The 27844-nt window shown below is 42.9% G+C and overlaps 1 protein-coding gene across 8 annotated transcripts in view; it reads right to left on the bottom strand.

The window, feature by feature from the left end:
- ERBB4 (erb-b2 receptor tyrosine kinase 4) overlaps positions 1-27844 on the bottom strand; it is a 935345-nt gene that overhangs the window by 222047 nt on the left and 685454 nt on the right. For all 8 annotated transcript variants that reach the window (XM_044432044.1, XM_044432045.1, XM_044432049.1 and 5 more), the window contains 4 exons: positions 22364-22437; positions 20363-20453; positions 14510-14709; positions 928-1060 (listed from right to left, as the gene is read on the bottom strand). In XM_044432044.1, coding sequence (XP_044287979.1) covers positions 928-1060; positions 14510-14709; positions 20363-20453; positions 22364-22437 — 498 coding nt within the window. The remainder of the gene's footprint in view (positions 1-927; positions 1061-14509; positions 14710-20362; positions 20454-22363; positions 22438-27844) is intronic.

Genomic DNA, 27844 nt, shown 5'->3' with positions numbered 1-27844 from the left:
ATGGCAACAGCCCCGGAAATGAAGTTCTATGCAGACACTTGAAAGTGCTGGTTATGTCTAGTCCGGGGGAGAAAAGAAGAGGAGACATGGCAGCCATTTTCAAGTATCTGCAGCACTGCTCCAAAACACAGGAGCAGAACCAGCGGATAGCAACTGCAGGCAAGCAAATTTGGCTGAACATTAGCAGAAACCAACTAAGAGCAGGAGATGTTCAACAGTGGAAAAACTGCAGAGAGAAACACTTTCTCTGGAGGAATTTCAGAAGAGGTGGAATGGTCACCTGCCAGGGATGCTGTAATGGCATCCTGAACAGGGCTAGATCACCTTCCAACTCCGTGATTCTGTGTTGGCATCCATTCTGGCAGATAGGCTGCTGTTACTCGTCACTTTATATTCAAATTACAGAACAGCTATTTCACAATGTACTGCTGCTTATCAGTCCCCCACTTAAAACGCAGTAAAACCTGACAAGCTATTTTACATTTTTCTGGAATGTTCATCATCAGTTTCCTTTCAAACATTGACCACTTATTTTGCTTCATGCCAGGCTCATCATTCCCTCCCATTCAAAGCTTCTGCCAGGAAATCATGTACACCACCTTTCAAATCACAGGCTCCACTAGCTGCTTCACCGCAAGCTAGGCTTTATTTCAGCATTTCCCCATTTAAAGGACACACCTGGCTAGCTACTGGACATTGCACCAGACCACTGGATGATGTCCAAGCACATAGTTCATTTGGAACAGGCAACCGCAACTGTTAATTGCTCTGGGAGAGGAGAATCCTGAATGTATGAATTAGAATTAGTTGACAATACCAATCAGGTATTGATTATTAATCAATACACATCAAGATAAAGAACAAACTTGTGGGGAAGAATGTATACACACAAACAGGCATGCAAGAGTGCAGGAGACAATGACTTACCCATCATAAAGATTACAAGCTTTTACACAGGTCCTTCCCCTGATGAAGTGCTTACAGGACAAACACTGGTCTGGTCCTGGCCCCCAACATCCATTCTTTGAGCATAAATGACTGCATACCATCCCCTCTGCAGCTGTAAAATAAAGAGGGGAATGACCATTTACAATATACTAAATGGCAGGAATTATGCTCAAACCGAGAATGAAGATTTACACTCAACTGTCACACACTTAATAAATTAATAAAGCAGGCAGGATTCTCCACATGAGAAGAAATATAGGACAGCAAGGAAGAAGTGGTGCTGCCCACATGGAAAGATTTCTACTCCAAGAGGCCTGCCTAGCCTCACCACCACCATTCATTGTTATTGAGTCTCGGAGGAAATTTACAAAACCCGACTTCCAAATGACGTTGGCCTTATTTAGTAATAATTACTATGGCTACCTCTCCTTTTAAGTTCAGGTTCTGTAATTGGGGTTGTGTGTAAGTGTGTGTTACATAGCTGTGTAAAGCTATTATCTTATGCCTTCATATCTGAATTAATTTCCTTTTTAAAAAAAGTACATGATTAGGGAGCAGAATTCTTGGAATAAATGTGTTACAACTTCCTGAGATGGCAGAAAGCACCTTTTCTGAGATGTTGATCAAGAATGAGCAGTATAGCGGCGGCACAGAAAGGAAATAAATAGTCTATTTGGTGATGGAACTTGCCTACCAAGGACACATTCCTATGGCCTCCCGAAACTGCCTAGGCAGGCATAGGAAGATTTGAAATCCTTACCTGTTTCTGTCTTATAATCTATTTGTTGCTTCTTGTGCTGCACAATGTCACATGTTCTTATATATTTTTAAATGTCTCCTCATTTAAATGCCACTCATTTAAATGTCACTTCTCATTGAGAAGTGTCTACTGTATATTCCTGCCATCAGAAAGAATGGCTGGCTGTGCCTCATTAACAAAAATACTGAATCTCTGTCATGCAAGTGTACTGTGCACTTGAGCATATTATTACTTTTCTATAGCTGTTCCATCTTCAACTTCAGCTTGATCTGCTCTTTCATCATTGTGCTGCAGTCTCTGGTCATGGCACTGCATTTGCCAAATGCCTCTTTTGATCTATGCAGCATGGCTGGCCTATTGCCTAATGCCTTTTTAAAATGTGCTTGCTTGCTATTTTCCTAGAGAAGGACACCCTTAGAGAATAACAGGTCAAGGATTTTAGTCTCCTTGGCATCTGCAGGCAGGGAAAGAAGCCATGAGGGCAGGAGGAGCCACTTTCCACAGGGCCCATCCCCAGAGCCTTCACCCTTTCTAACTGGAGGCCACCAGCTCTCCAGTGCATTCTTCCAGTCTCAGGACCTCTCTTGCTCTTTCTGTTGGAGCAAGCTGGAATTCAGTCTGCTGCCTGCACTTTTGGAAAAGGGATACTGAGGCATCACAATAGTCTGTCAAGCCTTCCTTGCAGGCCTGCTAAAAGTACACTGAAAATGCCAAAAGAACTACATTACACAAAGCAAGGGATTCACTAGAGAACTTGTATTCCTTTGGCCAAGTGATTCCTATGAGTCCTCAGTCAACTCCTGGCCTCACTTCTTACTGATGAATATGAATATGTTATGTGAAACTATGACTGCTAATACTTCAGACAGTGTATATCGCAAATACCAAGCGAAAATGTCAATTGTGCCTCTTGAGCCACCTTGAATACACCTGGGTCCACTGCAAGTTTCTGTGTTGTTCATGAGTGTGTATTACATATGGATATAAATACATTTTCTCCCTAAACATCCAACATTTGAGAACTGCACCAATCAGTGGATAGTTAAGTTCCAATCCAGACGAGTCCATGGGGTGTGCATCACAACAGCTTGTGTGGGAACTGGCAAAGGTCGAATTTCTCACACATTCCTATCATCTGCCCCCAGCTCTTTGGCAGAAAGTCCTATATTATTACATTCTGTGTATCTGAGCATACTGACTTCCAGTGGCTCCAGTCACAGCAGTGAGGCATTAAACTGCTTATGTGACCAGGACATGCCTGCAGGGAGAGTGCTTTATTTAGTATTATGGCTCTACTAAACCAAGAAACAACTTCAATTTGGATGGCTCACAATGGTGAGTAGGACTCAGGTGATACACTCTAAGAAAGAACAAGTGTTCTGATTTAGGAAATGGTATTTTTGTGGAAGGAGTGTATTAGAAGAAGCAGGGAAACTTGGGTTCAATTCCTGACTCAGGTAAAAGTCTCATTGGGTAGCCTTAGGCCACTCACGCCCTCTCCTAGCCGTTTATATGTTTATGTGTTTATTGCATTGATAGTCTGCCTTCTCCAAGTAGCCCAAAGCAGCATACAAAACCCTTCTCATTTCCATTTTATCCACACAATGACCATGAGACAGGATAGGTTGTGTGGGTGGTCAAGTCATCCAGTGAGCTTCACGGCTGAGTGGGGACTTAAACCTGAGTGTTCCCAGTTCCAGGCAAGAGTCTAATCACTGTACCACTCCTGCCATCAAGGGATGCTGTGGAAGGTGTGCCATTCTAAGTAGTTTGGAGGAATACTGTGATAACAATACATGGATTTATTTATTAAATGCAGTTTTTGTTTTGCAGACTTACTGCAACAAACAAACAAATAAACCAAGTTTAATAACATGATTTGAAACATGTTTTGGATTATAGGGAGAATTCATTAAACTGTCTTGCCACTTTTTCCAAGGCTGGAGTTTTTTAAGAGCCTTCTGGAACTTTTGACAAGGAAATAAACTCTCTATACACAAGAAAGACAAAAAAGAAGCCTCTCTACATATATAGGAAATAAACCAGTGAGTAATCTTTCATTAAAAACCTTGGCTTGTCGGTCTCTTTTATTAAAGAAAGTTCCAAAACAATATTACTCAGTTAATTAAACAAGCAGGAATAAAGTCAATTAGACCTCAAAGATTTATAAACTTAATTGACTGAAGGTGTTTATGAAGAAGCTGTGGCTTCCTAAAACAGAATTGGTGAAGCACTACAAAGCACTTAGGTACTGTTTAGCTCTTCCCGGTTCACACTAGTCTATTACTTTCTACAAATGAAGAGAAGGCAGCAACATTTTTCTGACCCATTGCTTATTCTGCCCAGAGCTGAGATCAAGTCTTCCATTCCACAAAGATGAGCCACATGTAGATTATAAGACAAGAAAAGAATTCTCGAGGATACTATTAGCCATACAGAAGAAGTAACCAAGAGTTTTCTGGGCAGCTTGGGGGCAGGCTTTCAAAAGTTATCGGCACTGAGAACAAACTCGAGACTTTCAGCCAATGGATGCAACTGCAGAGGACCCCTCCGGCTAGGTACTGTGCAGAGTCAACATGCCATGTTGCTGGCATCAGCTAAACACTAAACAGCATTCATGGCAGAAATCTCCTACCAACTAGGCCTTTTTCTGTTAAGATAATGAGGTCAAGATAATTGTTTGTGATTTATAGTGAAAAGGGCCCATCTGTTATAAAGTTAAATGCAGTGAGCAAGCAAGCAAACAATGCTGATGACAAATCTTTCTCCAACATGTTCAGGTCACATCTGTCCAGGCAATGAAATCTTACTACCTTGCATGGCAGTTTATGCAAACTGCCGTTTTCAGACCACTACCTCTCATGTTTATGCTACAACTGCTGGGTATGATGGTGAGGGAATGGGAAGCCCATAATGCACTGGCAGAACAGGTATTTTGCATGCATACAGTCCCAGATTCAATCTTTGAAATTTTCAAATGAAGCTGAGCTGGAGGAGGATCTTTATCCTGAATATTCTCTGTTGTTGCTGTTATGTGCTGTCAAGTCATCTCCAACCTATGGCAATCCTATGAATGAATGAATGCCCTGAAAAATGTCCTGTCCTTGACAGTGCTGTTGAGCTCTGTAAATTCTGTGTTGAAATTTCTGATAATTATCATTGACATTATACAGTCAGACTTTGCATTATAGCCCCTTACTGCCTACGTCATGTCTTGCCTCAGTATTAGGACTACCCCATATTTCTTCTGAGTGTACCATTTCCGTAGTAAAACACTTTCTGTTTCTCTGACTGAAAGTGTCCCATTCCAGTCCACCTTAGTGCACTCACACAAATACTGTGATGTTTAAGCATTCCATTTCTTGCTTTACAGTTTCCAGTCTGCCTTGAGTCCTACTTCTCACACTCACTATTCTAATTGTACGTGTTGCGTGGCATCTGACTTCCTTTTCACCTCTGTGCATGTCAGCCCCTGGACTTCCTTTCAGCTTTGTGTCACTAGCAGCAGCACTGTGTGCACTTGCCCTTTGCTCTTCCCCAGTGGCTGGCCAAGTGGCTTCTGACCTGGGGGTCTCATCTTCTGGCACTGCCTCTTGTTCCATTTTGGATTGTTTTCTCACATGTAGAGAGGGCACCCATCTCTCTCTCAGTATTGGCTGCTCAGATAGATTGTCTGACGCAGGAGGATTGTCTGGTGCAGATTCATGAGAATCTGCCTGCCCTGGAAAGGGAGGAAGGCTCTTTGGGGTCAGAAGGGGAGGAGATGCAACAAGGTCTCTTTGACCCAGTCAGTTGTCAGTGGGGGAAACAGACTGACCAATTACATGGACTCAGCCATTCATGGCATGTGGCCCTCAAGCAGCAAGAGCCACCTTGAGGGTGGAGTCGGATGCTCTACCGAAAGGGAGCAGCAGAGGGGAAGTTTCAGTTCTGACACAGCCCTTTACATGGACAGATGCTCATCCCAGCACTCTGGTAGAAGGCCTCTTTGGCCCATACTGTTTTGTAACCAGACATGCTTCAGTAAAGAACTATGCTTCTGAGCTTTTGTTTTCAGTTTGAGAGGAGAAAGGAAGAGGGAGGTGACCAGCTCACAGTAATAGGGTTTCAGGGTAAGGATATTCAGGAGTGATTTCCCATCACTTCCTTCTATGCTGTACTAACCAGGGTTAGCTCGAGGGTTGCTGCCACTGTCTGTGAAAGGTGCTCCACCAGTGTCACCTTCAACTAGCACTGCTGCCCAGTAGCTGCCCTTCGGGAGCCTCTCTGCCCCCATCCCCATTAGAGAGATCCAGTCTCTCCTGTTGATGTAACCATGGCACCCAGAGAGGATGGATGGGCCTTAGTCTCGTGCCTCAGCTTTGACCACTCTGCCTTGAGTGATCCTGCCAGGAGAGCAACTAGTGAGAGATTCTCACCTCCTCGAGGCATCATTCTCAGTTTCCCTGACACTCAATTCTGCTCGCCACATGAAAGTATGCATCTGAGGGCGGGGTGGGGAGGATGTTCTCTGGAACGAGGTGAGAAGGATAAGAGTAAAATTCACTTCTAATAAACTTTAGGTCAATTAATACTGAACAAACTATATGAAATGAATTTGTGTGGCTTCAGCCTTTGGGAACAACCTACACAGGTTTACTTGGCAGTTTATGGATTTTTTTTTGCATGAGATACTGGTATTGCCATCAGATAACCAGCATAGTATTGAATGAGCTTATCATGTTTCTAGTTCCAGGCAAAGTCCAAAGGGGACTCCTACAACTCTTCTGTTTCTATGAGCTTCATTTAAAGGATATTTGCTCCATATAACCAGGCAGAGAGGGCAGCTCGAGTGGGGGTCTCAACAATGGTAAAATCATAAGTTGTGGGTTCTATAAAGGAAGTTTCAGATTGGAAGAGACTTTTACAGACTCTAAACTCTTGGCAAGTGAAACTGGATTGCAATACCATAACAAATATCTGGAGGTTCTGTTTTATCTCCCAAGATCAACTGAGGGACTTTCAATCTCCTGACAAGATGGGGGTTTTTTTCTCACCAGAATAAAAATGTCTATTGAATCTTCTGTTATGGCTATTTAAGAGGCTGAATTGGCCTTAATCCAGACACTGGTTATCTGCCAATATTTATGCTGTCTTAAACAGATAAAGCTCTGGGCATTTGATCTTGTTTTGAATTTCATTTCAGTGCTTTTTTGTATTTCTCTTTTTCTTTCAGTTCCCCTTTAAATATTCTGAAAGACTTTAAAACATTTTCCTCTTTTATTTATTCAATATTGGTTATAAACAATGAAGATATTTAATACTGTTTTGCAGGCAAATAACACGTTTGTCTGTCTGTCTGTCTGTCTACCTCAAACTTGTATCTTGTATCTACCTCAAACTTTTATCTAAATAAAAGGGCTGGGATATCTTACCTAGAAAGTTAATAGTTTTTCTTGGTCTTTTACTTTTATCTTAGGTTTCATTTATTTTTCATACTACTTTCACCATATTGGGAAATCTTGGCATTATGCACATTTTTAATTTGTTTTTCATGTTTTTTAAGTCTTAACTTTATGTATTTTTAAGGTTAATACAATTTATATTAGTTTTCAGTGTTTTGATTTTTTTTACTTAAATGTATCATATTAATTAATTATATGTTGTATAATTGAAAAATAGATAATCCCTGTGAAACTAGCAAGATTTGTAAAAGGTAAATAATAAGTTTTTTTAAAACCTTTCTGTGTTCAGTGTAGATTAATGGAGTATCAAGGGATTACAGAATTTAAATAAACAGAAACATGTGCTAAGTTAAATGAGCTAATTGCTTAAGTGGCTTTTAAACAAAATTTTCATTTGATAGAGGTAGATGATCATTTGCTGAGAAAAGATTGGATCAGTGAGGTCTATGTAACAGATACTTTGACACAATTCAAAAGAGTTGCAATCTCAAGCAACTCTCCACTTCAGTATAGCTCCATTTTCTGCATATCTTTCAGGGTAATATACTACCAGAAATGCATCTTATACCGATTTTCTCTTAGTGCCTGACATGCGGTAAATTTTATGTTCTTTGTCCATAAGACTTTCCACTGGCCAGTCGATATTTCTTCCTGAAGATTTTGCATCCAGATCTTCATGTACATGTTGTCTTGTTGAGTCTCCATATCATATTTAAGCAGTTGTTTATAAATTCATCCTGGCGGATGGTCTGCTTGATTTTTAATTATAATTTCAAAGTCTGTCAAACTTATTATGCCTTTTGATTTGTCTAAGCCAACTAACTGATGGAGGTATTCTTATGGAGACTGGACAAGAAGGTGATCAATGGCTATTAGCCTTATTGGCTATGTGATACTTCCATTATCAGAGGTGATATGCTTGTGTAAATCAGTTGCTGAGGAGCTTGGACTGGCAGAACGCTTGGAGTCATATTTCTTCAAGGTTCCTGTGGGCAGTGGGTTCACCACTGTGTGAACAAATGCTGGACTGGATGGACCATTGATCTGATCCAATGTGGCTTTTCTTCGGTTTTGTCTTAAATTCTTTTGTTCTTTTTACTAATGCTTCTTTGAATCATACATTTTCGCAATATCCAATCGCTGTCATTTTTGGGGAGAAAGTTATAATATGGATAAACTTTGTATTGGGATATTCTTTAAGATTTACTGATGCACATATCCTTTCAAATTATGTATCTGCTTCCTTGAAGTTAATGCACAGTCAACATAAATGGATTTTCTATGCTCTACTGATTGATAAAGGACTGTGAGCCACCTTGAGATGCCAAGGCATGTGGTGACAGCATATAAAAGTTTTAAATAAATAAATATTATAACACTGGAAATAAACGTTCACTTCCTACAATGGATGTATTGAGGATCTAATCATGTTTTCAACATTTGAATGGGTGGTATATAGATGGCACATGGACATTGATATGGTTATTAGTCTTCCTTAGTTAAACCTTATGCATATTTTTCTCTATATTTTCTCAATTTTAGAACATTTGCAAACAGAGAGAATCACTTCGTATCTATTAAATGAACTGGTACTTTAAAATCTACATGAGCTGGAGTGGACTCCAGGGGATAGTGGAAGACAGGAAGGCCTGGAGGAATGTTGTCCATGGTGTCACGATGGGTCGGACACGACTTCGCGACTAACAACAAAATTACATATCATCTTTCTTTTTTCTTTTACCTTTACCATTTATTTTGCTGAATTCTACAATACAAAATAAATGAAAGAGGTACTGGTGAATGAAGGAAGCAGTGGAGGACTGGACTGGAAAGAGGAGTTTCAGTTTCACTTCCTTCTTCTTTTAACAGTATTAAAAGTTGAACTAAAATGCAATAATTTCCACTTAGTTGTAAGGAATATCCATAGTAAGCTGGAGGAAATACCTGCCTGGAACCTTGGAAAGACAGCACTAGTCAGATGAGATTGTAGTACACCAGGCAGGCCATAGAATCTCATTCAGTGCAGCCAGCACATTCCTCTAAATTCATCATGGGCAACTGAGCATTGCAGGGACCAGGCTTTAGTGACAGACCACATGCCTTGCATCCAAAATGTCCCAGGTGTACTTTAGGTAGGAAAATCCCTGCCTGGAACCCCCAAGAGCCTTTGTTAGTCATTGCTGCCAACAATGAGCTTGCTTACTTATGGCAGTTCTATACTGCCCAACAGGCAAAGCTCCCTGCCAGTTCCGGGCAACAATGAGAAAATAACACTCTAAATTACATTATAAGATAGACGTAAAAGGCATAATTAAACCTAGTAACAATGGAAAGATTTAAAAAGCAATACAAGATTTAAAACAGCAGAAATAGAAAGACTACATTTCCTGGAAAAAAAGAAGGTCTTCCCTGGGCACTGCAAAGATTACAACTCAAGCATCTTGCCCAGGAATGGAAGACTGGCTACTGACCTACAGCTGTTAGCATCATCTTCATCTGTTAGGCTTTTTCATGAGTGGCTCAATTACCACCAGAAGAAAATTCTGTGAATGAGGTGACCATAACTGTAAGCACACTCTCTGGACTCAGTCCAATATTTCCTCCCTATTAGAGGTAATAATCCACGAAGGGCAAGGGCCAACCAAACAGGAGGTCAACCTGCCTTGGCCAAGCACCTTGGCTGCACCTTTGGCTGGATGGATCAATGTTCTGACTCAGTATAAGAAAGCTTCCTAGGTTTACTTGTTTTCCTGCCAAGGTTTCTTAAATGGGTCCTATCAGATTTTGCGACAGCAGAGATTACAGAATGTAAAATGTACCTATTTTCATAGAAGCTTGTATATGATTTTGGAGGACAGCCCCCACTTCCAAGTGAATCTGTGCAGGCTGGACTCAGTCATAAAGTATATTGGCATTATCCAAGCCTTTTATCTATCAAGTTTAGTATAGTTAAAGTCTGGGTATATGCTTAAGGGCCATGAATTATACGACTCCCGAATAATGTTTAAGATCAGAACCAAAGTGTTTGTGCTTCAGTTAGATCTTAAAAGTTTTCAAGACAAATGTGATTCAATTATCAGTAAATAATTGCATGAGAGGAATGGCTATGCCAAGTCCTCCTTTTATATTTTCATACCCTGCTGCTTTTTTTTTCAAGCTCTTCAAGCTGTAGATGCTTCTTTGAAATCACTGACAATAACCTAAAAATGATTCTTCATCAAGCCTCATTTTTCCTTTGATGTTCTTAATACAAGCTTCGAGTAAATGTAGTTTGAAAGGACTATTCTAACACAACATTTGTGGTTCTTCCAGTTATATAAGTAAAAAACGTCTCTCCATATTTGGGGTGGTTCCCAACAAGGCTTTTATCATGCCATTGCCCTGATTCATCTGTAGAATTTGGGCGGGGTGGGGGAGTTATATACTATCATCCCTTGTTTTCTCACTGTTACTGTCAGGGCATAAAATCCATTAAGGAGGAAGACTGAATAGCTGCACGATGCCTTCTAACTGGCAACACTTGGAGCCCTCTAACTGGAAGTCTCTGAATGAAGGTGCTGCAACAAGGTGTTGTAGAAGTCCATGAATGCTGTGACGGAACACAGGGGAGGTGCTCCAGTGATTCAAAGGACCCCGGGAGCAAAGTTCTAAGGCTGCAATCCTATATGCACTGATCCCATTTAACTCAGAGGGGCTTGCTGCATTGTAAATGCTTAGCCTCCCCCACCCTGACCCCTTCTGTCTGGCCCCAAGCTGTCCATCCCATCAGCTCAAGAAATGGCAACTTGACCACTAAAAAATCAAGATAATCAGGAAGAAGACTCACTGTACTAGGATGTGGGGCCCTCCACTAGTTATATAAGAATGATGCAAAAGTCTCCACCAACCCAAGCCTACAAGATATCAGCAGAAAAGCCACAGTTTTAGACAAAATAGAAAGGGTTTGGTTTAAGAACAGTTGTTAAAGATCTGTGAATCCAAATGCTAAACCCTGCCAAGCACGGGCACAAATAATCCCTTTGCCTACTCAGCCCTCCTGCAACTGCAAAGCACCCCAAAAAGTTGCAGAGGTGGCTGCTAGAACCAGTGTGCAGAATCCAGCATGTACGGGCAGCTGCTGGTGCCCACAGTTCCCAGCAGGGCCTGCTGGGGACTGTGCCTGCCTTGCTGGTTCCATCCACTGCCTGCCTCCACCAGGCCCTCTGGCAGAGCCGGTGCCAGCCCCCAAGGTGCAGCTGCTGCCGGTCGCTGCCTCCATATGGGTGGGCTTGCCCACCCTAGTGCCCCACTGCTGCCGTTGCACAGGCGGGGAGAGAAGTGAAGATCCATGCCCAGTACTAGAGCAGCTGCCTGGCTCTCCTTTTGATAGTGCTGGCAGGGCAGCATTCTGGGTATATCCATCTGAGAAAACGGGGTGCAAAGAGTGGGAGAGCTGCGGGGTTGGGCACACACTCACTCCAGGGCACCAGCTGAAGGGGTGGCAGTGGCGCTGTGAATGCCCTGGCTGGACCTGGCTGGCTCCAGGGGAGCTCCGCAGCAGTGCTGTGCATGGAAACTTATTATTTATTGTTTAAAATAAATAAAATAATATTTTATTTAATATTTTATTTTATTTAAAACTTTTCTATGCTGTCCCTTACGCCTTGGCATCTCAGGACAGCTTACAAACATAATGCTTTGAAGGGTGTAAAATAGGTACCTACTGTGAGCTGGTGGCAGACCATTCCTCCTTCTTCAACAGCCCTCCCCACCCCCCAAAAGCAGCTTCTGAAAACAAGTGTTGCTTCCATGAGAAGAGTGATTTTCTTCTATTCCACAACCACTCTCAACCTATAATGCAAGTGGAAGGATGCCATGTCACAGATTAAGGGAGCTCTGGATGTGAGTGAACACTCCATCCTTTGCTTTGAGATCAGGGGACTGGGGACGTGCAGCAGGTCGAGCACTAGAAGCTGGGACTTCAAGAGGGCCAACTTTGGCCAACTGAAGGCCAGACTGGGGAAAGTCTCCTGGGATAGGTTACTGGAAGGTAAGCGAGCTGAGGAGGGATGGATGGCACTCAAAAGGGAGGTTTTGGAGGAGCAAGCCTTGACGATATCTCTAGTTAGTAAGGTGGGGAGGCAGAGGAGAGCGCCGCCATGGATGCAAAAGGAGGTGGTTAGAGGGATTAGACGAAAGAGGGACCTCCGTAGGAAATGGGCACTGGGGGAAATAGACAAAAGGGTATACCGGGAGGAGGAGGCCCCTTGCAGAAGGATTCTTCGCAAGGCTAAGGCTGATTACGAGCTGAGACTTGCCAAGAATATCGAGAGCAACAAAAAGGGCTTCTACCAGCATGTAAATAGGAAGAGGAAGGGGAGACAAGTAGTGGGACCACTAAATAAGGAGGAAGGAGATCCAGTGACTGATATGAGGGAACAGGCCCAGATGCTAAATGACTATTTTGCCTCTGTGTTCTCCCCAAAGCAGGATGGGGGATATCCACATAGAAGATTAGATGAGGCTGGGGACATAGGGGCACAGATTAGAGTCACCCCCCCTTGAAGTCAAGGGGCTCCTCAGGGCATTGGACATCACAAAGGTGCCAGGCCCTGACGGGTTACACCCGAGAGCACTTAGAGAGTTGGCAGGGGTTCTCTCATTCTCGCTGGCCTCCATTTTTGAGGCCTCGTGGAAAACGGATGAAGTTCCAGAGGACTAGAGGTTGGCATCAGTGATCCCAACTTTCAGAAAGGGTAGTAGAAGGATGTGGGGAATTACAGACCTGTTAGTCTTGCGTCCATTGTAGGAAAAACAATGGAAAGGCTCATAATAGTGAGAGATCTAGTGATGCTAGATAGGGAAGGGAGACTGGCGGCCACACAACACGACTTCCACAAAACATGTCCTGCCAGGCAAGCCTTGTGCAATTCTACAACAAGGTTTCGAGGTGGCTAGATGGAGGAGATGCGGTGGATGTGATTTGCCTGGATTTCAGCAAGGCCTTTGACAAAGTGCCCCATGATATCCTGGTGGAGAAACTGAGGAGTTTTGGGATAGACCAATGCACTGTCCGGTGGATTAGTTGGTTGACTGACTGAAAGCAGAGGGTAACCATTAGTGGGGAATCATTGGGATGGTGGCCAGTGACAAGTGGGGTCCCCCAGGGCTCTGTCCTGGGGCCGATCCTGTTCAATTTTTTCATCAACCACATGGGGTTAACAGTATGCTGATCAAACATGAGTCAGCAGTGTGATGCGGTAGTTAAGAGGGCAAATGCCACCCTTGGTTGCATAGCCAGAAGTGTGGCTTCTAGACTGAGAGAGGTATTACTACCACTCTATATGACTCTGGTGCACCCGCAACTGGAGTATTGTGCTCAGTTTTAGGCCCATCATTACAGGAAGGATATAGCCAGGTTAGAGTCAGTGCAGCGTAGGGCCACAAGGTTGGTGGCCGGTTTGCAGGGGATGCCATATGAGGCGAGACTGAGGGAACTGGGTCTCTTCAGCCTGGAGAAGAGGAGACTCCAAGGGGATCTGTTGGTGACATACAGGTATGTGAGGGGGTGTCACACAAAGGTAGGTAGAGACCTGTTCTCCCCTGCAGAGGAGGGCCGGACATGCTCCACTGGAGCAAAGCACAGTGAACCAATGTTCAATTTCGATGCCAGAAAGTACTTCCTGACAACTAGGATGCCAAGGGTATGGAATGGGCTTCCACGGGAGGTGGTTGACGCTACATTGGTGAAGGTGTTCAAGGATAGGCTAGACCTGCTCATGGTGGGCATGTCGTGAGCGGAGTCAGCTGGAGCCGGGGGTCAGACTAGATGGCTCAGGAGGCCCCTTCTGACTTGCTCTGTTTCTATGTTTCTTCCTGGAGCTTTGCAAGGGTGAGAGTGGCCCTGGAGGATTGTTGCTGCTGCTTTCACACAGCAGCAAATCTTGCATTAGAGTATGGAATAAATTTGTGCTACTGGCTCTGAATGGTACCTTTTTACATCCTCCACCTGCAGAATGTGTCTTTGAAAGCATTAAAAATTTCTTCAGCCCTCTGGGGTTTTTCTCCTCCCCCATAAATATGCTGAAAGTGTTCATTAAAGAACATTCAGAACAGACCTAAATTTATACAATAATACTGAATATTCATGTGATTGTTCTACTTTATTTTCTGTATCACAATGTCATAAATATCAGTTTCCTAACTTTAAAAAAGTATCGTTTCTATTAAAAATTGCTTTGGTGCCATTACAAAAGCAATGTGTGTGTTGTTTATTTCTGTACAAGTAGACAACCACTCACTGTCTACAAAATTCAGAAGCACTGCTTGCTGGTGCTCTCTCTTTCAGTACACACTTCCTCATGAGTGCAATACTTACTGCAGTTTTCAGCCTTCTTATTTCTGTGGATCACAGTCTTTTGATTGGAGGTGCTGAAGAGGCTGGTCCAGTTGATGGTGTGATAGTAACACAAGTTACTATTGTCTGTTATGTAGATGTTGCCAGCACTGATATGCTTCAGGGACTGGAACTGCAGAGATCTGATTCCCTGCTGCTTGAGAATAAGCAGGGAAAGACCACTGAAAGAAGAAACAAAACCAGAATTGTAAATAGGCACATAGCAACATGCTGGCATATGTTTTGTGGAAAGGGCCTCAGTTGCCCATCCAGATTATGTGTTGCACGCAGAGATTTGGGGCAGACACACTGCACAAAACCACTCAAAGGTGCTCAAAGGTAAGGAGGAGTGAAAAGTCTCGCTGTCCAAGACAAGCTATCTGCACGCTCCCTCTAAAGAATAGCTTCGGGGAAAGATTATATTTTCCAAACTCTGTCAAGCTATCCAATGTGATAAAGCATGCTGTCCTACCCACAGCTTTTTCCATCAACACAAACGTGCCTGTATTTGGAAATGTGTGACCATGAGGAAGCACCTGTGCGCTCAGTAGTCTCAGCAGCTATTGTCGCAAGTGTAGTGAGATCCAAAAGAGCCACTTCCATGTTGTGCCGTTTGTACTCTTACACCACTGGTGCACAGAATGTACCTGCCCATGATTTGGGGAGAGAGAGGTTGACACTGAGTGACAGTGAACTAGTCCTACAGTTATGAATGCTTCATTGCTGATGCAAATCTTAGGACAGAAGCCAGCCAGAACTTGAATGAGTTCTGTTGCTATACAGAGCTACTTATTATCATTTATTTATTTATTCGATTTCTACACTGCCCAACAGCCAAAGCTCTCTTGGCCTGAACTGAAACGGCCTTCCCTATTTGGTTGCCTAGATCTAACAATCAACTGGATCTTCTGCCCTTATAAGTGCTAGTGATGTTTAGCCATACGTGCCCTTTCCATCATAACCATGCCAGTTATGAACCCTTGCCTGGGGCAGTAGCACACTAGATGTGGACCAACAGCTCAAGCGCATCCAATGACAGGAGCTTGCCCCTGTGCAGGTTAGGGTTGCCTCCACCCGCCTGAAGGATCAGTTCACAGCATGGGAGTGCTCCAGCAGACACCATTCCTCCTGGAAGCCCAAGTAGAAGTCATGGTCACCTTCAGCTACGAGCTAGTTGAGCCCACTTAGACTTGGCTATTGCCACACATGCCTCAGTCATGTCCAGATTAGACTACATAGCTCTGCCCATGAAAGGCCTCAGGCACAAAAGGGTTTGCAGATCACAACAGATCCTGCTGTGATGGGAACTTAGCTTTCTGATTATGCTTGGCCAATACTATGTCACATTCACCAGCTCCCAATGTGTTTTGGAACCCAATCCAAAGTGTGCATTCTGAACTTTGCAGCTCAGGGTGGTTTGAATTGGAATATCCGAAGGTTCCTTTATACCAGTGATGAAGACCATGGGGGCCTCCAAACGTGGGAATGCAGCTCCTCTGCTTTTTATGAGCCTCCCCACATAGTGAGGCCTTTCGAAGTACACTGGATGGGTACTTGTGAGCAGGCCTCCAGTCTTTGGAATTCACAGCCCCAGGAGACACATTTAACGGAACGTTTATGCTGACTGCTCTCTGTTTTTATCATGCCACTGAAAGATTTTAAAAACTCACATGGATGTTTGTGTAGCTTTTTAGTTGGTTGCTTTATTGATTGTTATTGTAGTGTTTGAGTTGAACTAAACTGTATGCATTCTGGGCCGCAATAGACAATGGGTTTAGTTTACATTCTATGTTGAATATTGCATATCTGCCAAGATTTGTTATGGTCTCAGCTTCAGCCTGTGAGGGTTTCAAAGGACCCCAAATCTATCACATAATGTATATGAAACCAGTGGATTGCAATTTACTTATTTGTTGGGACCTTCTGCAGTGCGGATAACACCAGAAGGGGATAATAGTCTTGACCTTAGAATCTTTGTTCTAAAAAAGTTGTACAACAGGCATAAATCTGAGAAAATGTGCCAGAGTTTTCAAACAACTTCAGAGCCTGGATCACACAATCAGCTGGGCTTTCCTCTGATGCAAAAAGAGAGATGGAGACTTTTTTAGTCTGCCTACTCGCTGAAAGTCTCTAAAACTGTTGGCTATTCATAAATGGGTGTAGACCCAAACAGCACAGTCAATTTTCAATCTGCGTGTGGATGGGCTCTGTCCTGAGGTCAATCCTGTTCAATCTTTTCATCAACGACATGGAAGAAGGGGTGAACAGTCTGCTGATCAAATTTGCAGACGACACTAAAACAGGGGCAGTGGCCACAACTGAGGAGCAAGTACTCCAGATCCAGGAGCAAGTACTCGACAGAATATGGAAGTGGACAGGAGACAAGGGGGTGGCATTCAATGTGGAGAAGTGCGAGGCTTGCACTTGGGGCATAGGAATGGGTGTCATAAGTAAGCCATCCTGAGTCCTTGTGCAGAAGGACAGGATACAAATGCTTGTAATAAATAAATAAAATAAATAAGTACAGGTTAGGGGACAAGTTGCTGGGTTGACTGCAGGCTAAACATGAGTCAGCAGTGTGATGCAGTGGTCAAGAGGGCGAACACCACCCTTGGTTGCAAAGCCAGAAGTGTGGCTTCTAGATCAGAGAGGTATTACTACCACTCTATACAACTCTGGTGCGCCCACAACTGGAGTATTGTGTTCAGTTTTGGGCCCCTCATTAAAGGAAGGATATAGCCAGGTTAGAGTCAGTGCAGCGTAGGGCCACAAGGTTGGTGGCCGGTTTGCAGGGGATTCCATATGAGGTGAGACTGAGGAAACTGAGTCTCTTCAGCCTGGAGAAGAGGAGAATCAGAGGGGATATGTTGGCGACATACAGGTATGTGAGGGGATGTCACAGGGAGATGGGTAGAGACCTGTTCTCCTGTGCAGAGGAGGGCAGGACGCGCTCCAATGGAGCAAAGCTCAGGAAACCAAGGTTCAATTTGGATGCCAGGAAGTACTTCCTGACAGCTACGACCCCAAGGGTATGGAATGGGCTTCCACAGGAGGTGGTTGAGGTCCCCTTGGTGAGGGTGTTCAAGGATAGGCTAGACATGTCCATGGTGTGCATGTCGTGAGCAGAGCCGGCTGGAGCCGGGGGTCAGACTAGATGGCCCAGGAGACCCCTTCTGACTTGCTCTCTGTTTCTATGAACTCCTGAGGTAAACACATGCGTGCATCTGTCCTCTTCAAATACCATCATCATGCATAGATACTTGAAGTGGACAGGTGTGCCTTGCAGGTAAGATCAGAAGAAGCCATCTCATTCCCCCACCAAGCACATAAGGAAGATCAACCAGATGATCACATCATTTGAGTTACAACTCCTGACGGGAGCAGGGTGAGCTGCACCCTTCTTCAGAGTGGCTGTCAGTTAAATTGGATTAGTTCAACATCGCTGTTTCAGTCAAAAAACAAACAAAGAAGTATGGAAAGCAAAGTAATACTGAAATGAACTATTATCAGAAGAGGAAATGATGAAGTTTTTCTTGATGTTTGAGGGCTTTATCCCACCAGAGCCACATTCGTACTGTTTACGTTAAAATGGAAATAAAATTACTAATTCCAAGGAGATTTCCTGCTATTTTCTTATGATTATTCTTTTTTTCTTGGCAGCTAGTCATTTGCTTAACATCAAGCAAAAATCCTTAACTTTGTGGAGTAGAGATAACTTTGTATAGTATTTCAGAGTAGAACGTTAGTGAAGCTAAAATCCAGTTTATGAGAAACTAGCACTCTGCAGATTTATTTGCTCTCTTGAAAAAAAGACAGTAATTATTTTCCAGCTGTTCTAGATGAAAACCAATACAACAAAAGGCAGCACTAGATTGTAATTCAAATCTCAAGGCTTCCCAGCTACTTATAATCTGTTTGGGCCATTGTTTACAATATCAGCAGAATCTCTTGATTGATTAACAACTTTTTGTTCCATTGGGTCATGATGTGTGCCACACTGATCTATTGTTTCACACTACTCCCATTCTGGTGTTTTATTTCCCTACAGCAACTCTTCCTTGACATCAGCTTTCATACCAGAACATGCCTAAAAGTACAATTAAATTGGATTTTGTACATTAAATATATTCTATAATAGCCATACAAGCATTTCAACATTTTACCCAGCATTTTTATATTATTTTGCTTTCCAAGACACAAAAATTAATTCCAGAGCAACAAATGACAGTGACTGAAGACAAACCAGTTTGGCAACACTGAAAGATTTTAGTTCATTATGAAACTGGAGTACCAAAATTCAATTACAGAGTTAGTATTTATTGCAACTGACTGACAACATCCAAAGCAATGGGTTGAATCCAAGGGTGTCTTCCCACTGGCACAAAATCTCTTTTGCTAAAGAAGGCCATTTTCATTCTCACATAAGAGGGTTGGCAAGAAAAGCACGCTCAAACCCAACATGGCTATTTCATTCATGTAAGATATTGTGAAATATCTTGCATAAAGTATTCTGCAATTCCCCCTCCTATCTAACTGTAGTGTCTACCTAAACCTTGCACTGCCTTCTGTCATGCTTGCCAACCATATGTTCCAAGCTGATCATTTTTGGGATGGTTGTTCAGAACATGGTGGGTTTCAAGACTGTAAGCTCTGGGGAGATCTGACAGACTATGGATCTTTGTAATCAAATAATAGGTTGCCTGTCTCTATTGCAGAATGTTTTCTGTTAGTATTTATATGACAGTTTGCAAAACAGCACCACTCATACTCTTCCTGCTCAGAGAACATTGGATGAAATCCAGTATTATGATCTTCAGTGGGCTAAAATGTGCTTGTTGTGCTAGAAGTCTTAAAAACTGACATAAACAAGATTAAATGAAACAGGCAAGATAAAATTGAATATAATTATTATCATCATACAATCCAAAATGATATTGATCCAAGCTGCAATCAGCTAAATGAACATGGTATTGTTATTAACAAATGTCCTAGAATAAATTCTAAAAATATTTCTGAACTCCCTTGTTGCCTCTGAAAAAGTCAAGCTATTCAGGAATTGTACAATGTTTCTCTAAAAAACCCTAGTTGTGTAATGATTTTGGGGGGGGGGGGCATCTCAAAAAATGTGGGTCCCTGAAGAGTCCCCCAAGAGTTTATTTAGAAAGTGTTGGCATGTGATGGAAAGATATTTTTACACCAATCTTCTGTTGTAGAGACCAAATGAATTAGAATGGTTTAGCACTGGAAACTACAGCTTTCATGCAACCTACTGGCAGGGGAGATTTATAAAAATTCACAGATTCATCCAAGCTTACAAAGGCTGCAACATCATTGTCTATCTTTAGGATAAGTTTGCTTTGAAAAATGTGAGGGAGCGGAAAGCAACCATGAGTCCATTTAAAGCTGGACTTCTGCTATAAATCATCCCTCCACTTTTCCAAACATCAACAGCACCATTTTTAAGAAATTAAGAAATGTCTATGCCACTCTTTAGCTTCATTGATCCTCATGTGAATACAAAACAAAAACCATTAAAACTATACAATAAATACTCAAATTGTTAGCACAGTTGAAGCTTCTAGTGATGAAAGTTGGTGGCCAGAGTGCAGGTGGGATAGATAAGAAATAACTGATGTGCTAAAGAAATATTTGATTTTGTGCATGAGCATGTATGCCTACCTCTGCCTCAGGAAAGTGGAATAATCCAAGTCAAGTGACCAATGCTGATACCCAATCTTTAAATATGCAGACTCATCGCAGTTTTTGGAAGTTATGATTTCTGAAATTTGACCTTGAAAAGTGAGAAGGCTAAGAAAAATAAAAGGTGTATACTACCTGTATAATGCTCTTCCACCTATGGTAACCAGGTTAGAAAACACACTGAAGTCGGTCATGTTTTCTGGCCATGATTGTATATTCAGGAACCCTAAAAAGGATGAAGCCAGTGAGTTACAGAATGTTCTCACTGCAGTCATAGAGTGAAAACACACTTGGAATCTCGCTGTCCAAAAACAATCCTGAAGAACAAGAGGTGCATCCAAGTTGTCAGATCTTCAGACTTGCAGCTAAACATTCATAAACATTCATGTCATGCTGTATGGTGTTTCCTCACAGGGAAAAACTCGACAGAAGTAGCTGTTGGAAGGGGAAAAGCCCTACCAAAATGTCCTGAGTGCACAGAGGACCCATGCATCACATTCAGGCCAACCTCAGCTAGGTCCCTTTATACCTTTTCTGATGCTTCCTGGGCAAAGTGTGCCCAGTACCAGAGCTGGTGCTTGTACAATGTTTCACTGGGAATTCCATTTGAGAAAGGAAGGAAACCTGTCTCCAGGAATAGCGTCTCTTGTTATCTTTCTTTAAATACTGACCTGGGGGAGGCAGGAAGGCAGTCAAACTGATCAGCTAACATGTCCATAGGGCACATTATACAAGGGGCTCTCAACACTGCTTCAGGGGCTGGAAGAATGGACTTGGCTTCACTATTGAAAAAAAAAGCCTTAAACTGGTTTTTGAAATTGTGACTCCTCAGCCTTTGCACCCATCCTTCTGAAACTTCACAAGTTTCATGCCCAGAGATGTCATTTTCATAGAACTGACCAAAAGCCCATGGGGTAGAAAAGGGAAAGCTAATCACTCCCCACCCAAAGTTAGGGCTGCAGAGATATTCACTGCACCTATCCTTCTGAAACTTTGCAGGTTTCTTATTTTGTCATCACTTTCAAAAAAGTGGTCCACATGGGCTAAGTAGACCACTCTTTTTAGATGTCTTCAAGACTGCTATTGCACAAGCCATCCACAGCTATTGGTCTGAAATGTGGCAGGCTTGAAGCCCTCAGGAAGGGCAACTATTCCTTTTTATAGACCATTTTTTTGTCAGAACTTTATAACATTCAGGTATCCCTTTATTAGGGGATGAAGCCTGCCAAATTTCACAGAGATAGGTAGGCACACTGAAGATTGTGTAAGAGCAGGCTTACAGTTCAGAGATTTTTGAAAAGGAGCAAGGAAAGCTTACCCTTTTGTGTTTTCGGGGGCAAATTGTACAAAAGCAACATACTCTGGGGGGAAAAACCTGCAAAATTTTAGAAAAGGTTTGTGGAGTTTTGTGCAAGACACCCTGAAAAGAGAATTGATGTGCAAACTGTATAATATTGATAACTCATGGAACTGCAAGTCAGCACCAGGATTTTCATCCCCCCTCAGATTGCTCAGACACCCTTAGGACAAAAGCAGATGATGCCAGAAACTGCCTTCACAGGCACAGGCTTGTCCTGGGAAATGCCAGAAGTGGGAAAGGAGGGTTCAGTTCCTACTTGCATTCCAGTCTCACCCTGAAATGACAGAGTGGGCTAGCAATGTGTCACGAGGTCAGTTGAACAAATGCATGCAATGAAATGGGGAGGGGAAAGGAACCAACTGAAAAGGGCCTGGAAGCTGCTCGCAGCTCCCTTAGCAGCTGGCTGAACCTCCACAGAGATGCTTGTCTGGAAAATCATGACACCATCACCTCTGACATCAATCCTCCAAGCCCCTTCTGCCTCTGCTGTTAATCCAGACTTGTGGCACATGGACACAGAGGATATTACTACCACCAAATTGTTTAAACTTCTTTATATAACCATCTCACAAACCATTACAACAGCCCTCTAAGGCCTATATGGAGAAGGAACCCAGGGTTCAAGGGCCTAGATGAAGGAGTAACAGCTGGCCTAAGACCATCTAGTGAATTCATAGCTGGGAGAAAATGCTCATGCTCTTAGCCAACGTATTGCCTGCACTGGAAAGGAAAAACAGAAATCCAAAATAAGTAAGAGGGTTGTAAAGGTAGGTTACCTGTTATTTCTCTCACTGTTTGGAAGACATTTAAGTTCTGTGGATCAATTGCTTCAATTGTGTGATAGGGGTCCCTGGAAAAAAAGGACAGTGCATCGTCACAACCCAAATATGAATCAGATGAAAATATTTTCACTCTGTCTTGTGCGCAGAGACCAGGCTTCCCTTTCCTGGTTGGGAAGAGGGTGCTCAGGAGGATGCTACTTGGATGGTGTTTAACCAAATGATCCAGCAGTAATCTGTTTTACAGCAATTTATTATATATTTATTGCCTATTTGCATACTTACATAATTTTTTGCTATATGGTACACCTAACCTCCCTGAGCAGGCTCTAACCTTAAAAGGTCCAGCACTTTAAATAAACCAGTAAAAATGCTTTCCCTTCAGGTACAGCCTTTTCATAGATGGCTCTTCAACTGACTGTTCTAAATAGAAAAGATCAGTGAGGAAAGACCAAAGATTGGTCACAGAACAGTGATATGAAAGCCCACCTAATTTTAGATTCACTTGGAACAGGCTGAGTTACCTGCCTGCACCTCAGCCCAGAAAACCGCTCAGCTTACTATTACTATTATTGTGTTGCTTTTACATCCTGCCTTTTATCCTCTTCTGAGCAACCCAAGTTGGCTTATGAAGCCCCATTTTTTATCCTCACAACAGCAACAGCCCTGTGAGGCGGGTTTGGTTGAGAGTGCATGGCTGGCCCAGAGTGGGCCTGGGAGATTCATGGCCAGGTGGGGACTGGAACCCTCGTCCAGCACTCCAACCACCACACCACTTTATTGCCGGACAGTTGAAATAAATATAGATCTGGCAGCACCGTCAACGGAGGACCCATCAGGTTCAGTCCCTGCCTTCTGTGAGCTTCAAGAGCTCCCACCCCTTTGTGAGCTTCCTTGTTCGCGTGGTGCCTGGCTCTGGGGGTGGCAGTGGAAAGTTCCTCCACCATCCCACTCCAGCTGCATCTCTTCCTGAAAAGCTGCCTTGCACAGGAGCATGGAGTATATCAGCCGCCCTTGCAAGCCTCCATTCCCTGTGCTTGCTTAAGTTTTGGAAATGCATTAGGGGCAGACCTCGGCCTCTTCTTTCTTCCCCCTTGCTCACTGCCCCAGAGCAGGAGCAGCACATAAGTGAGTGGGGAGAAACAGAAAGCGGGAACTTGAACTATTGTGTAGGAGAAGGGCAGAAAGCTGTGCCTTTGGAAGGAGGTGGGAAGAAACTGAATTGCTCTGTAACTCAGATAAAACATATTACGGGGTTGCAACACTCCTCTCATATCTTGATGACATTTCTGCATGAAACCTCATGCAATCCTGGCATACCACGTGCTGTTCTTGCCAGGACTGGTACTGCTGATATTTCTGCCAATGTTTCCATCTATTAGATCTCATAAACAACACAAGACAATGGCTTACTTTGGAAAGCCGGGGCAGAACACACATCTAAAGCATTTCTGCTTAGATATATTCAGAGGGCATATTTCTGAAGTCCATTCAAAACAGCCTGTAGATCTGTATATTAATATTTGAATAAATGCATTTAAAGATGCATTTAATTCTTATTTAAATACCTGCCAATGACAATCAATGCACAGAAGTGCATATGGGTACTCCTGTGTCGATTCATATCAGCACAAAAAGGAATCTTGATGCAATCACACAATCATAGCACAATTGTTTTCCATGCTATGATTTGAACAACGCTCATGTGTTCTACTGTATGTTGGTAGCTCGTAAGTCAAAAGATGTAAACTGAAAATTGCAGCTGGTTGCACCATGGGTTGCAAAAGCATAATTCAAAACCTCTTGTCCAACTGCACTTGTGCAAATATAACTTTAGTTGGATGTTTCTCTTGCACATAGTTAGGAACTTGCTTTCTGCTAGCAGAATATAATCGTAGTAATGAAATGACGAACCCTATGAGGTATTACCAGGCTCAGCTTCAGCAGCCAGCCTCCCTACCCACAACCATAAGTATCCTACCCCACTCCAACCAGCTTGTGCTACTCATGTGCAAGTGGGAGGAAGCCTCTGTCTCTTTTTTCCCCGCAAAAACAGGTCCTGCCAGACAAACCTTGTGGAATTCTACGACGTGGTTTCGAGGTGGCTAGATGGAGGGGATGCAGTGGATGTGGTATACCTGGATTTCAGCAAGGCCTTTGACAAAGTGCCCCATGATATCCTGGTTGAGAAACTGAGGAGTTTTGGGATAGGCCAATGCACTGTCCGGTGGATTAGGGAATGGTTGAATGACCAAAAGCAGAGGGTAACCATTAGGTCTTGCACTTGGGGCATAGGAATGGGTGTCATAAGTACAGGTTAGGGGACAAGTGGCTGGAAAGCAACACTTTTGGAAGGGACCTCGGGGTACTGGTTGACTGCAGGCTAAACATGAGTCAGCAGTGTGATGCATTGGTCAAGAGGGTGAATGCCACCCTTGGTTGTATAGCCAGAAGTGTGGCTTCTAGATCAAGAGAGGCATTACTACCACTCTATATGACTCTGGTGCGCCCACAATACTGGAGTATTGTGCTCAGTTTTGGGCCCCTCATTAAAGGAAGGATATAGCCAGGTTAGAGTCAGTGCAGCGTGGGGCCACAAGGTTGGTGACCAGTTTGCAGGGAAAGCCATATGAAGCAAGACTGAGGGAACTGGGTCTCTTCAGCCTGGAGAAGAGGAGACTCAGAGGGGATCTCTTGGCGACATACAGGCATGTGAGGGGGTGTCACACGGAGATGGGTAGAGACCTGTTCTCCTGTGTGGAGGAGGGCAGGATGCACTCCGATGGAGCAAAGCTCAGGGAACCAAGGTTCAATTTGGATGCCAGGACACCATTAGGACCCTGAGGGTATGACAGTTAGGACCCCGAGGGTATGAAATGGGCTTCCACAGGAGGTGGTTGAGGCTGCATCGGTGAGGGTGTTCAAAGATAGGCTAGACATGTACATGGTGGGCATGTCGTGAGCAGAGCTGACTGGAGCCGGGGGTCAGACTAAATGGCCCAGGAGATCCCTTCTGACTTGCTCTGTTTCTCTGTTTTTATGTTTCTTCTTTACATGGGGCATGGCACTGCTATAAAAACAGGTACCAAGAAGCCTGGAGATTACCATTTTCTCAGTGGTACTTGCACCTGGCCCATTACTATAGAAACACCAAATGCTGCAAAGGAGAGAGACAGAATAATTTCCTTTCTACCTTATAACTGCTACCAATGAAGTGAGCAGATTGTTGATGAAGGATAGAGACTCAAGGGGGAAGTGAGAAGAGGATAGACATGGAAGAAACTTGTGACAACACTTGGTGGTTGCAATCTGCCTCCAGCTGACTTAGATTTACACTGTTTCCTGTTTTGAGAGGAAATGACTTTGGCTAAATTTTCCAAGCTAATTTGAGAGGAATTACCACTAGAATAAAATATGAAAATTAAAACATGAAAGAATGGTTTGAGATAAATCAGAGTCCCAACATCCAGGGAGAAATTTGCTGGGGAGAATTTAAATAAATGCCCTAACTTCGTATTTTACAATGCACAATCTTAGCTTCTATTCTGCACAACTGTCAGTCTTATTGATTAGAGCGTGATTTATTTTGAGAGGAGCAACCAGACTTTCTTTCAGCAGTTTTAGAATTTATGTGGAACAACCAATGTGAACAGCCATAGGCTCCTATGTTAATCATTTCAAGAATCCTAAGATCCCTCTAACATTTGCTGAAATAAAAAAAGATAGTCAAAAGCATCCTGGAAAAAAATGCCTGGGCAGAAAAAACAAAACAACAAACTCCAGTGCCTGCCTTCATAATAACAGTATGAAAATACATATTTTCCCTAGGGCTGTTAGAGGCAGACAGAACTTTTCTTGTGCAAGTATTTGATCACAGAAGAAATATTAAGTGGGTAACTTCTGCATCCTTCCAGGGTCAACAGCAAATGGAGACAAAAGAAGGTATCTTGGAGACAAGTGTAAGCTAGCAGAAAAGGTAACAGAAAAATGGTGGTCACTTCCAGGTTTTTCCGCGAGGTTACCAGGAGGGGAATCAGATATTCACAGAAAATCCCAAGTTTGGCTGAATATTATACACTTAGTTATTGTGGTGTGGACCTCTTCCATCAGCACCTACAATCTGCTTAGTAAAACAAGTTTCATCTTGGATTACAGCTTTTTAGAATCACACTTTCAGTATGAGACCGTTGAGAAAGGATTCCTAACCCCTCCAAAAAAGCTTCTGAGTAAGGCATGGGAAGTTCAAAAGTGTGCATCTATTGACACAGGAGCTCAAAACACAGCTTACCAGTGACAAATACTGATTTCCAATGAGCCAGCAAACCAGACACAAAAAGTTGTGATTGGAAATGGGATTCCAGTAGAATTGCACACTATGGTTTGTGCTAATTGTTAGTATGAATTGTACATCAAATAACCATTTCTATTTTAGGTTGTTGTGCTCCCTCAGGATGACACTGAACCACAGAAATATGTGTGGGGTTATGAGCTGATGGAAAATGAAGTTAGATCAGCAGGCTTAATTTAAGCCAAGGATTTAGGGCAAGTGTGGGCCACTCGTGACCCTCCAGAAGTATTGGCCTGCTAGTCCTATCAGATCTACTCAGCATAATCAACGGTGAGGGATGATGGGAATTGCATGGAACAAATTACATATTCCTGTTTTAAGGCTTCTCAAATTCTCCTCATGTTTCCAAGGCAGAAATGATACATGATACATCTTATATGGCTCCATTTTTTTTCTTTTTCAGAAATTCTTTCAAAGCACCATGCTGCCATTTTCAGTCTCCTGCTCTTCTTTTTACCACTCTGTGTGTGCTCTGCCCACGTGTGCACTGATGAAACATTTCAAAAAAGCAATCTTGGTATGAATTTATGTATGATTAAATCAAGATTCCTCTGCTTTAAAGCTGCACTAGCAATATTCAGGAGCTCCTGGGTGCAAAAATAAAATACCACACAAAAAGAGCCTTAATACATATTAAGATTGCTCATTATCAGGATGCATGAACTGGTAACATTAACTAGGAAAATATGGACATGAACCAAAGGAACTGAATTTCAGAATTTAAAAAATTCAAGCTCCACTTCCAGAAATAATGTTATAAATTCATCTAGTTAAACTGAAATCAGGAAGGGAGCACAAGGCAGAGCTGATACATAGGACAGGAGTCAGGAATCAGTGGTCCTCCAAACGTTGTTGGACTACGACAGCCATGAGCCATGAGCTACAACAGCCCAACTATGGGGTCGCAGTCCAAAACATCTGGAAGGTCCTGGGCTGGGGTAGTCTGCCATGTACTAGAGTGGGAAAATATTGTGGGTCAAAGGCACTGGTTTTGACTGTGGCCTTTCACTAGATCTTCTTGTGGGTCCATGGCAGAGGAAGCAAGAGGAACTCTTGAGTCCAACAGTGGCTGTTCTAAGACTGTTAAAACAGTTTTCCTGATGTCACCTGACTCAAAGAACTTCCTTTCA

This window comes from Varanus komodoensis, unplaced genomic scaffold, assembly GCF_004798865.1.
Source record: "Varanus komodoensis strain SLA01 unplaced genomic scaffold, ASM479886v1 scaffold23, whole genome shotgun sequence".
NCBI lineage: Eukaryota > Metazoa > Chordata > Lepidosauria > Squamata > Varanidae > Varanus > Varanus komodoensis.
The sequence above is the reverse complement of the archived record's forward strand: the minus strand, read 5'-3'. Positions and strand labels throughout refer to the sequence as shown.